At 45.0% G+C, this 13,195-nt stretch overlaps 1 protein-coding gene across 1 annotated transcript in view; it reads right to left on the bottom strand.

Annotated features, from left to right (window-relative positions):
• LOC142475367 (uncharacterized) overlaps positions 1–8,000 on the bottom strand; it is a gene marked incomplete at its 3' end in the record, with an annotated part of 98,489 nt that extends 90,489 nt beyond the window's left edge. Inside the window, exons 1-6 of the mRNA XM_075581280.1 lie at positions 7,929–8,000; positions 7,754–7,870; positions 6,564–6,650; positions 3,786–4,040; positions 2,107–2,169; positions 494–535 (exon numbers count right to left, since the gene is read on the bottom strand). Coding sequence (XP_075437395.1) covers positions 494–535; positions 2,107–2,169; positions 3,786–4,040; positions 6,564–6,650; positions 7,754–7,870; positions 7,929–8,000 — 636 coding nt within the window. The remainder of the gene's footprint in view (positions 1–493; positions 536–2,106; positions 2,170–3,785; positions 4,041–6,563; positions 6,651–7,753; positions 7,871–7,928) is intronic.
• Between the last annotated feature and the right edge of the window lie 5,195 nt (positions 8,001–13,195).

The raw sequence follows: 13,195 nt of genomic DNA, 5'->3' as shown, positions 1-13,195 counted from the left end.
GGAGATATGGGACATGGGGTCTGCGCCTCCCCCTGCAGGTGACACAGACAGAGGAAAGATATGGGACATGGGGTCTGCGCCTCCCCCTGCAGGTGACACAGACAGAAGGGAGATATGGGACATGGGGTCTGCGCCTCCCCCTGCAGGTGACACAGATAGGAGGGAGATATGGGACATGGCTTCTGCGCCTCCCCCTGCAGGTGACACAGACAGAGGGGAGATATGGGACATGGAGTCTGCGCCTCCCCCTGCAGGGTGACACAGACAGAGGGGAGATATGGGACATGGAGTCTGCGCCTCCCCCTGCAGGGTGACACAGACAGAGGGGAGATATGGGACATGGCGTCTGCGCCTCCCCCTGCAGGTGATACAGACAGAGGGAGATATGGGACATGGGGTCTGCGCCTCCCCCTGCAGGTGATACAGACAGAGGGGAGATATGGGACATGATATTAGAACCCATACATAGAAGTGGGATATATTCTGTACGTACCGCGGGTCCTTCCAGTCCGGGGGGGCCTTCAATCAGCATTCCCTTATACAAGAAACATGATATCACATCACTGAGAGCAGGGAGGGAGACAAGGCATGCCGAGGGTCGGCGGAACAGATGTACTAAGCAGTGCTAAGGTGCAAGGCACCTGATGGAAGCTCCTGAAGAAGCGTCATATGACGCGAAACACGTAGAGGTGACGTCATCACGCAGCGGGGAGCGGGCGTGACGACAGGAGCTCGGCTGACTGCGGTGTTTTCCCTAACTTTGCATGGAGTGTGGGCCCTGGTTGAATTCAATATAAGTTGTGCTAACATCTAGCAATATCCCAGGACTTATTTTTTCATCATTAGACCGGGGGGCTTTGATTCAGGGACCCCCCCCCCCCCGCTAGTGCCTTGTTATTGTGGTATTGTGGGTTCATGCGAATCCTTATTTTATCAGGTGAATTTTATTCTGCATTTTTACTAAGTGTGATATAAAGGGCATTATCTTTAGTGACTGTGTTCTTTTCCTTTTTTTGCGCTTTCTTTTTTATTTGCACCTTGTGGAAAATTCAGATGAGTTAGCACCACTTAGCAAATATGGCCCAACGTCTGCTAAACATTTTAATTCACGGAGGCCGAAGATTATAATGTCTAATATACACACATCCTGATATTGTGGTGTGGTGTGGGGTGTGGTGGGTGGGGTGCGGTGGGTGTGGGTGCGGTGGGTGGGGTGTGGTGTGTGGGTGTGGTGGGTGTGGGTGGGGTGCGGTGCGGTGGGTGTGGGTAGGGTGTGGTGGGATGTGTTGTGGTGGGGTGGTGCAGTGTGATGAATGGGGTGGACGGGGTGGGATGTGGGACATGGTGGGGTGGGGTGTGGGTGGGGTTTGGGACGTGGTGGGGTGGGATGGGTGGATGGGAGAGCCTGTACCATCTGCTTTCCAGAGTTTCAGCATTTAGTACCAGGAATAGGCTCACTCATAAACTGGAGCTCCTAGCCATGTAACTATGTCACTATGACACCATGTAACCATGAAACCATGTAACTATGCAACTATCTAACACCTTCCTTACCATGTTTCATTTCAGTGCCTCAATTTAGGACACATTTAGTCGCCCAAAAGCCCAACATAAATAAGTGTGTGCAATGCACAGGCCAAGATCTACTAAATCGTGCTAAGCCGTGGCACACTCTACAATGAATCGCTGTTCCATGTGGGTCAAGTGAATAGGCTACATATTGACATCAGGATTAGCCCTGGGATGTAAATCTGGTCTAAAGCCACTCGGTAGTGATGGATCTTTAACTCAATTAGGGAAGGGTACTGCAGGGATTCCGAAGCTGCCGGGATCTGGGGGTGAGTGGGAAAGCAACTTTTAGACAATATCAGCGGGTGGCAATTTTTAAGATCCCACACAAAAAACCCCATGTACATAGCTCCATATTTCTGTTCACCAAGGAAACGTGTGATCACAAGGGAATAAGGAAACGTGTGATCACAAGGGAATAAGGGATGTAGAGAAAGAAACTTTAGGGACGGTCCAGCACTTGGTGACCTCACAAGGACACAGAAATGGGGATCTACATCCATGGCAAAGACGTTTGTGAGCGTGACGCGGACTTACCGGCTCGATCACGGCGGGTTCTCCTCTGTCGCCTTTCTCACCATATGCACCGTAATTATTCACCTGCAACGTCATTATATGCACATTACAGAACGGGCGTTACAAGCGAGCGTTAGAAATGAAATGTCAGAAGAAGAGAACGCAATGTGTGGTATCAACTCTAAGGGCCCGTCAAGAAGGGATCGTCTGTACCCAGCATACATACTGTACAGTATACCCTATAAACATTGCATAACTATTAAAGGGATCGTCTGTACCCAGCATACATACTGTACAGTATACCCTATAAACATTGCATAACTATTAAAGGGATTGTCTGTACCCAGTATACATACTGTACAGTATACCTTATAAACCTTGCATAACTATTAAAGGGATCGTCTGTACCCAGCATACATACTGTACAGTATACCCTATAAACATTGCATAACTATTAAAGGGATTGTCTGTACCCAATATACATATACCCCATAACCATCACATTCCTATAAAGGGATTATCTGTACCCAATATACATATACACAGTGGTCGACAAATCACCAAAAAATCTACACACCAAACAAAAAAATCTACTCACCACCTAGTACCACACGTGTGCTGCTTGGGCCAATAGGAGCTCGCCACGATGTTAAATCCACTCGCCCGGGGCGAGCAAATGTATATGTTTGTCGAACACTGTATATATATATATATATATATATATATATATATATATATATATATTATATATATATATATATATATATATATATATATATATATATATATATATATATATATATATATATATATATATATATATATCCTATAATCATCACATACCTATAAAGGGATTATTTGTACCCAATATACATACTGTACACCCTATCAACATCACATACTGTACCTATAAAGGAATCATCTGTACCCAATATACATATACCCTATAACGCTCACATACCTATAAAGGGATTATCTGTACCCAATATACATATACCCTATAAACATCACATACCTATAAAGGGATTATCTGTACCCAATATACATATACCCTATAAACATCACATACCAATAAAGGGATTACGTGTTCCCCATATACATATACCCTATAATCCTCACATACTGTACCTATAAAGGGATTACCTGTTCCCAATATACACTGTACATATACCCTATAATCATCATATACCTATTAAGGGATTACCTGTTCCCAATATACATATACCCTATAATCATCACATACTGTACCTATAAAGGGATTACCTGTTCCCAATATACATATACCCTATAATCATCACATACCTATAAAGGGATTATCTGTGCCCAATATATACCCTATAAATATCGCATACCAATAAAGGGATTATTTGTACCAAATATACATATACCTTATAAACATCATATACCAATAAAGGGATCATGTTTACCCAATAATACATAAACCCTATAAGTGTCAGATAATATACATATACCTTATAAAAATCAGTAATACCAATAAATGGTATGTATGAAGGGAATATAACATTTTGGACTGTGCCGTGATCTTTCTGATTGAAACGTTTTTTGGGCAGCGATTCCTTTCTCTAACGTGTGCTGTTCTGTCCAACATACATGCATGTACTTGGCTTTGATGGTCTTCTGTCATCACTTTTTCTCCCTTACCACTCCTGTGTTGTTTTACTTAAGTCACCCCAACTTACGCTGGTCTCGGAGACATCGGTCTCGGCAGGGACTCCCGGGCCAAAATCCTCCGTGGTTGGGTTGGTTGGTTTCTCCTCGTAATCTTTATATTCATACATATCATATTCTCCTAAATCACCTCCCACCACCGGCTGAGACTGCGTGGGGTCTACATCTTTGTTCCCATATTCTGCTTCCTCAACCAGCTTTTTCTCTGAGTCATAATCCTCTCCCGTTACGTACTCCTCCACAAAGGCTTCCTCCACTGGTTTTTGCTATCCGCGCGGGCGTGAGAGTTGGGAGGAATACACGGGTTAAGGTTAGTACAAGCCGTTAGATGCGTTTAGCAGGTGAGCCATTCTGAGATGTCGTCAACGTATTGCAACCATGGCTCATTTTCTTTTAATTACGTTTTAGGAGAGTGCGGGAGGGGGGGGGGGGGGGAGGGGGAGAGGGGATGAAAAGCAGCTCTCCAAAACAATTAAAAGATCACAATGTAAAAATTAATTGTCAAGCAGCAGTACAAGCAAATTAACAAAAATAGAATCATTTATGCGATGGCAAAAAAGCATGGGATATACTGCTGCTAATGTTCAATTATAATCTTTTCTTATATGAAATCTTCTGTTTGTTTTTACATTTCTTCCCATAGTAGCTGTGCTTCCTCTAGGTCAGGGGTGGCCAACTCCAGTCCTCAAGGGCCACCACCAGGCCAGGTTTTCAGGATATCCCTGCTTCAGCACAGGTGGCTCAGTCATAATGACTGCATCACCTGTGCTGAAGCAGGGCTATCCTGAAAACCTGACCTGTTGGTGGCCCTCGAGGACTGGAGTAGGCAACCCATGCTCCAGGTCATGATAAGATCATCTGCTTGACCAAAGGGCGGTCAGGGAGCAGTATAAGTGGAGGAGACCGTTTTGGTTTTTGTAACAACAACAGTGCCAACTGTTACCGCATTCATTACACGTCAGATTTCACAAGCACGGGGCGGGAACGACATCAAAAAAGGATGCAACCAGTACTGCTGCTTTCAAAGCAAGGCATAAACTCCTTCCGGGCTGGACAAGCCTGTGACACATTGTGTGTGGCCCTTTCCAGTAGGAAAGAGGAGAACATGCATCAGAAAGGATAAACAATAAAGCATGGACCAGGTTTAGTGTTATAAAAGTGCATTCCTTTTTCCCGGGGCGTAAAACACATGTGAATTTCCCATGTATTTATTGCACTAGCACAAGGACAGAACATCGGACTGATCTGAGACGAGTTGGCAATTAGTTTAGCCCCCGCGGCGGGGACTTTCCAAATGTTCCATACCAAACGTGGGCCCCGAACCAATAGAAAAACAATTGGTTAAAAAGTGATTTTTGGAAGAGGGAGCGCTTCTTTAACACCCCCCCCCCACCCCCGCGCCCCCTCCCTTAGCGATTTCTGTTCAATAAAAGAAATAAATTGTTTGGATTGTACAATTTTGCTGGGAATTATAGCGTTAGTGGGACTGCGGGATGAACGGAAAATGTTTATTCCAACGAGCACCTTGAAGTTTGGTCACAAAACCTCAATGCATGAGGAATATCTTCCAAACGTTGCAAGCATCGTATAACATGTAAACATGCCACTGTCTCAAGTAGGACCGCCATTAACAACATGCCTATCATGTTTGTGTTGGAAGTATTACCCAGAGGGTATCGAATCAACAGAAATGGAGGCAACGTTATTAAACAAAGGCTCACGTGTATTCAGCAAACGTTGGACTTCAATGTAGTAAAAAGCGTTGACTAAATTCATCCAAATTCACGTGAATAAATGTTTTTGCCAGGATTCTCTGTTGTTGATCACATCTTTTTTTGAGTATGACCAAAGCCACTCTGTCCAGTTTCCCGCTGATCTTTAAACATGACAGCCATCTTTGTTGTCACATATTGTAATCAAATCGGATAGGGTTAACTCTTTCCAATTCCACAAATACAAACTTCAGGTGGATGACAAGACAGTGCTGCATTGTGTGATGCCATGTGAAACATTTCTCATGTATCCTTTTCCCCAAATACAACTCAACCCCCTTATAACGCTGTGCTTGGGGTCCAAAGAATCACATCGCGTTATAAGCGGATCGCGTTAGAAATAATGTACAATTGTATGCATTGTACAATAAAGTATTTAAGATACCAATAATTGTGTTGTAAAGTATTCATAAATAGGGAAATTGTGAGCCACACTTGCATCGCGTTATAAGCGGATTCGCGTTGTAACGGATCGCGTTATAACGGGATTGAGCTGTATTACAATCGCAGGCTGTGTCTTGTTCATTCCTATTGTTGTATTTGTTGCAAAGCACGTCTCTTATATGATACTATAGCGGGGCCATTATGCGATTTTCATGTAACTTACAGAACAGCAAGCAAAAGAAAGTCCATGGTGTTCAAGGTCACCTTCAGGACATGTAGTGAATGTGTGGACTTAGGCTATTGAGACAATTTCAGTGACAGCATAATCTTAGGTCTCTTATCCACCAGTGGAGAGCTGTAGGTCACTGATGGGACATCAAGTGCTTCTAAGCTACACTCAATTGTCCAGCTTGGTCTACGAACAGCATGAACAGTACACTCCAGCTTGCCGAATGTGCCGGTATTTTGTGTTCCATAATCTGTACCAACTCAACAGCTTGCACTCAGCAAAGAGTTGGTGAAACGTTCATACACCCAACCTACACATCTAACACCAATTCCCCAAATCCTGACTGACAAACAAATGACAAACACGTGTATGTCTGTAAACGGATATCGGTTGGTTTGTTTTACCTCATTTGGTCCACTGGTAAGAACCGGAGTATCGGTCTGGTAACCATAGTCTCCTTCGCTATATGACAAGTCTTCCACCACATTGGCCTGAGATAAAAGAGAGGTTTTGTTAAACAGGCAGAATCCTTGTAGAAACACGCGGGATCAGAGCAGGAGTCTAGAAATAGTCAGGTCATGGGATTAGCCAGAGATTGGGTACGCGTCTAGTGAGGTTAGGGCGTCTCATGATCAGAGATCTTCCGGGCTCGCCCTACTGAAGATCTTGATTTCTTTAGGTGCTACCTTTACCCCTAGTCTTTTTCGTGCGGACGTCTGGTAATTGGTCCTGCCTTTCTTCTTCTTAGCTGCAAATGAGTTTTTGGACGTGACCTTTTTGGGTTTGGCCTTTGATTTAGGGGGCTGCGGCTTCTTCTTCGTTTTGGTATTGGGTTTCTTCTTCTGCAAAAACGTGGTGAAAGACCGAATGGAAACCGTGAATGAAAGAAGGAAGGAGCAAGGAAGAGGGAGGGAAAAGAGGTTTAAGGGCAGGCTGCACTTTTTTTGTGTGTGAAGATTTGGGCCTTATTTACTAAACAGTGCTATTCCGTGGGATTCCTTCCTCCGCTGGACAATACCTGTATAAGCTGGAAGGTGTCTTATTGCATAGCTTTACTTAGTAAATATGCCATTTAGCCTCAACATGATCAAAAATACATGTGTACACTTGATAAACAAAAGAAACCGGAAATGATTGAAATAACTGTATTCTCTTCGCTGGAGCCAGAAGACTCCATCTTAGATTTGTGAAGAGCAGACATGTATTAAGATTTCTCTGGCTCCTGCTTCTCCTGCAACAGCACAAATCTGCCAACTCTCTTCCCTTCTTTCTGCACAGAGGAAAGGTTTGTGCTGTCCCACAAATTGGCAGCCAATCTTAATACACTGCCGCCTTAAAGATGGAAGCTTCCCGACTCCCAGAGAGTCAACAAGGATATCTCAACACATGTTACGTCAGATTACTTAAGGCTCTATTTTAGCCAGCGGCACAGGGGGCTAAGAAAAAGTGTAGCCTGCCTTTAACTGTCATCCGTCTTCCAGAGTCAGGAGGCCACAGGTCAGCTGGAAGGAAGGCATCAACATTACAAGAGAGCAGGTGAATGAGAGGACAGACCAGTGTGGAACAGTGGTACACACACAACACACTACTGTACCTCCGTCTGAGCTACAAGTTCTTCAGTCAGAGAGGGTGCCTCTGTTATAAGCTCAGTCTCCTTGTAATCTGCTTCCCCATACTCATAGTCATACTCGATTAGCTCCTCAGGTGCATACTATATTGCAGAAGGGAAACGCGTTAGGCGGGGCAGGGTTAGTCAGCAGAAACTCTACCCAAGTTGGAGAGCCCATGAGCCCATTTGCTGGACGTGGTCTCTGGCTGCAATGTTCTGCCGTCTCCGGCATGGCCACGAGCTGACCCAGAGCTGTCCAAACTTGGGGTACGACGCAGTGTTCGGGACATGAACCACTCCGAAGTAATGAAGCCAGGGGGTCTCAACTCCCGTCCTCAAGATTCCCCAACAGGTCAGCTTTTCCGGATATCCCTGCTTCAGCACAGGTGGCTCTATTAGTTTCTGCTTCAGCAGAGGTAGCTCAATCCAACTCAATCTTTTGACTGAGCCGCCTGTGCTGAAGCAGGGATATCCATAAAACCTGACTCGTTGGGGGGGGGGGGGGAGGGGGCTTAAGGACTGGAGTTGACAACCCCTGAAGTAAGCCAAAAAGAGAAACACTGAGGAGTGCCTACAGGTGTCACACAGGTTCCCTGAGCCGTCCCAGTCTCTACAACCTCCCACAGCGATTAACCTGACCAGGTCAAGGCTCGGGCTGTGGACATGCCAGTGAAAACACTCAGGCCCATTTTAGCCGAATGGTGCTATGCCAGAAGACACCTTGCAGCATCAGAAGACGCCCCACGACCCTACTCAAGTGGAATCAAGTCAATGGGCCAAATGGCGTCTTCCTGCAGCAGAAGGGGGTCTGCTGGCATAGCACTGCTTAGCAAACTTGGGCCTCAGCGTGTCCCTTTTTAGCTTTAATGTAAACATGTTACTTTGTAAAACAAGCAGGGAAACGACATTGTTTGCGGTTAAAAAATAAGGAAATGTCGAGGTGGAAACCTTCCCTTTATTCGGTGAAGTGGAGTTTCAACTGGAGGTTTCATTAACCCCTTCGTTGCTTGCATGCCCTTGTTTGGAAAATAAAGGTACGATTTCCACCTCATAACCATTTCTTCGATTAATAAAGTCGCAAAAGGCCATTGGAAACGCAAGTTATTTCCTACCAAGCAGCGGCGCAAAAATACCGCAAAATGGCTTCAAACGAGCTGGAAAATACGTGGAACTGACAATTTAGTCCTTTCAATAGGAAGAAAACGTACAAAATACCAAGGGAAGCCAGCAGAACTTCAAGAATAACGGGAATTTAGTACAAACAGAAATAAACAAAGCGAGCACTGTCACTTTAAGGAGAATGCCAGTGGGAAAACCACATGTAGTTATTATCCAATAAGCGAAATTGGATATTTTGTCACTTTGCTACCAGAATGGGATTCAATGCTTTGTCATATACATAATATATATATATACTGTATATTGCTTTTCAATGCATTGATGCCCGCCCTGGCATATCGAATTACAAGAACACGTTGACCCTTGCCAATCTGGCAGTGTAAAAGCAGACAGCGCAATGTGTTATTGTCAGTTGCAAAGCACTATGGGAATGCTGAATACACTGGTTAACGTGGCATGAATAGCAGAGGGATTTATTTACCAGGCCACAGACACCTGGCGTTAAGACCTTTTGGTTCCATCCAAATTCTCCACATTGACCTCACAGGCTTCCTGATCCTCAAATATATAAGGTGGGTTAAACCTTGGTTTTATTCATACATTTCACACCGTGTTGAAGCAGGGGGTCTCCAGAGCTGGACCCCACTGATTTCAGCTCCGGGGACCCCCGGCTTCCAGAGATACGTATCTCCTAGTTAGGGGGCGCCGGTATCTCGGCAAGGTTTAAAGCTCCCGCGTCACGCGGGCCAATAGGAAGTCGCACCGGATGACATCACGGCTTCCTATTGGCCCGCAGGGCACGGAAGATTTGAAAGTCCGCCATTGCGTGATCCCTGCTAGCCAAGCGAAGCGGCTACCGGCGCCCCCTGCGGGAAGGTCTGTATCTCCAGAAGCAGGGGGTCCCCAGAGCTGAAATTAACGGGGCTCTGCTCCGGAGACCCCCTGCTTCAATACGGCGTAAAGTAATAAAAGTAACGCTCGCTCGGGTCTCCGCTGTAAACCCTGCAGGGCAACTTTCTATGGGGCAGTTTTTCTAGCGCTCCACTTGACATTGAGATCCCGCTGGGGATTTATTAGCGGCTGGAACACGGGAGGTTTTATTTAACCCTGTGCCTGCCAGATGGGTGATACACACTGTACAGCCGCCCATGCCCCTGCGGCAGCGAGGGCGTTAAAAAACAATCCGTCTTGAGGCCGCAAATGAGAGGCAGGACGCTGTCTGGAAAAGGCATTAGAGGTAAGAGGGGAGGAGGTTTGGGGTGAGATGTGGATTTTTTCCTCCCGGGTGTCTGGGAATATTTCCACAATGATCTCAGCGCTCCGACTCCCCGCAGTGCGATCGTGTTACACAGTAGCACCGAGCAATGTTTGTAGCGGGGAGGTTTGCTGTCGGGTCGTACATTTCAGAAGGAGGGGGGGGGCGGGGGGCTGGGACACGTGATTCTGAGACGCCGCGTGAGGGACACACGGGCAGTGGGCTTGTGGTGAGAGAAGGAGTCCAGGCTCTCTCCCTTCCATATTAGGAACATCCCCGCGAGGTGTTACATTATTTATTGGCTGTAAGCTGCGGCTGGGGTCCCGTTAACCTCTCAGAAATACCAGGAGAGGGGGCGTCCGTGTCTCCTGAAAGGGTCGGGGGTCGCACTTGACTTAATTATCTAGATCGATTTGCTGGCCATATTTTGTCCAGTGAATGGATATATATGTATATATATATATATATATATATATATATATATATATATATATATATATATATATATATATATATATATTCTGGGTATGCACCTTAACCCTGGCTGTGCTCAAAGCTGTGACCATGCAGCAAGCTTAAGCCTATAGGGAACCATGTTAAAAATGGTTTTTGAAGCAAAAAGTGGCACTGTGTGCTCATTTGCATGTCATTTCCCAGAATCCCTTGCTGCAGTGGAAGTGCTGTGTGCTGGGTGATAATGGTGAAAGGCGGGGTTGCAGACCTGCCTAAGACATGCAGATGAGCATACAGTTGTATTTACATTTATATACACACACACACACACACATACACATACACACACATACACACACACACACTGGGTCCTCGGTTATCCGACGGAATGCGTCCCGCAAACCGCCGTCGGTTAACAGACGGTGGGAAAGCGGGTTCAATGTTAATCGGCAGCGGTGACCATCGGATATGCAAATTTGGCGTCGGACAATGCGTTCGTTGGTAAGCGGAACGTTGGATACCGAGGACTGCCTGTATATGTATATATATAGATCTATATATATATATGTGTTTCTGTGTATGTATGTGTATATATATATATATACACATGCACACACACACACACACACAAACACACATGCTATGTCCCCTTCTTCAAGCCATTGGTTAGGGATTTACTTCATATTGACTCTTTATAATCTGTGCACTTGCTAGTCATTATGTGCAGTGTCCCTACTGTTCTTATATATATGTGTGTATACAGGTATATATGTCAGTACAGGTTTCACCCCATGTTGTATGTGCTCAGCTTGCAAACATATGCAAGACAAAGTTTTATGATTCAAAAGGAACAACTAAATACCATATAATACTATTGTCCTATTGACATACTGTACCATCAAAGAACCATCCCATTATCTCATAGTGTTTGGATGTTATCATATGGACTGTTCATACTCAGCTGTGCCTTAGGAGAGTTACACATGCACCAGGTCTAGGAGACTCACGAGGTTTTATCATTATTCATCTGTTACGGGACTATACATATTATTAAGAAGCATATATGGATTTATGGTTCCTTTGCTACTGAGCACCGTATTTGGATTTTCCTCCAGTGTACATATAAATACGATATAAGATCCAAGCTTAACTGCAAATCAAAGGCGGTGGAGCACTCTCTCGCCTGTCCGTGTCCAATGATCTATATTGGAATGACTACACGGGAGCTTAGGTTCCGTGTATTAGAACATGTTCGCAATATTAAAAACACAGATCGGGACCTCCAGGGTGGCCGCAAACTCACCACGGTTGCAAAACACTTTCAATTAAAACATAATTAAGTTAGTCTGTTGAAAGTGTTTGCGATCGATCAGGTGTCCTTAGGGATTCGCGGGGTGACCTGGAAAGGTTACTCCTACAACGCGAATGTCGTTGGAAAGTCACGTTGGGAACATTGCTGCCTTCTGGTAGTAACGAATATATGGGATACGCAATGTTCCTGTGAGGTGTTTGCCCTTGTGTTATTATTTTATCCTCCTAGTTCAAACTGCTGACCTTACACATAACTGCTCATTTTCCTTTGGTTTGTAATATTACATCATGGTGGTTCTGCAGTTCTTTGTATGTGTGAACTGATGGGGTATATGGGTGTGCATATTGGTAAATCACCTTGCAGTCTGTGTATGCTGTTTGCACTGTATATTGTAGCCTGTGCATAATATCTCTGTGCACTGAGTGCAATGATAATCAGAATGGATAACTTTGCACTTGTCTTGCAGATACACATCCATATTCACGTTTGTTATACATTGTCTAACGAATGAAATATTTTGGTCTCAATTTTAACTGTGTGCTTTCTCCTATTGGTGTCTTTACTTGCAACTAGTTATTAAGCAACTTTGCTGGCCGCTCTATCCCTCCCCTTGCAGGAGTGGATATGGAAGGACCCTATTGACGCTGCTGTCTCTAGCGCCCTCATTTCACTAATTGATCCTACATCACGGAATCTGCGACTTTAAAAAGATCCAGAGTCAGTATTATTGTTAAGCCCCCGGACGCAGCAGGTGGCGAAACGTGCGCGTTGGGGCTCATGTCTGTTTGTACTCCGCTCTGTCCCTGAGTTTGCTACACCCCCTCCCGCTGTGGAATCACTTGGTGAACCTCTGTGAAGTTACAACGGAGCGCCAGCGGCTTTGGGAGCCTCATCTTCAGCAACATCCCTCTCAGTTTACCTCCGATGTTGGACTCACATGCTTGGCTCTGGCTAAGTACTTTTTTCACTAACTTAAGGATTGACACTGTGTATTTTTACTAAATGCATTTTTTCATCGCATGTTTTTATCCATCTTGATGCACAGGAGTCAGCTCTGCTGCTATATTTTCCTCAATCCAATGAGTTATCTGTTAGGATTATCACCTGTCTCATTGTGTGCGTGTTCTCAGTGTTGATGTGTTAGTGGTTTATATACTGCTTTGCTTAGGGAGGGTCATTGTCATTTGATATGTGTGTGTGAGACTGGCTGGTCTGAGTGATGGGAGGCAGATTACATGCCTCCACACCTCTAGGTTATCTAGCTCGTGTATTGCCCACTCAGGTTATT

Source organism: Ascaphus truei, unplaced genomic scaffold (assembly GCF_040206685.1).
Source record: "Ascaphus truei isolate aAscTru1 unplaced genomic scaffold, aAscTru1.hap1 HAP1_SCAFFOLD_1193, whole genome shotgun sequence".
NCBI lineage: Eukaryota > Metazoa > Chordata > Amphibia > Anura > Ascaphidae > Ascaphus > Ascaphus truei.
This window is presented reverse-complemented; position numbering and strand designations above follow the sequence as displayed.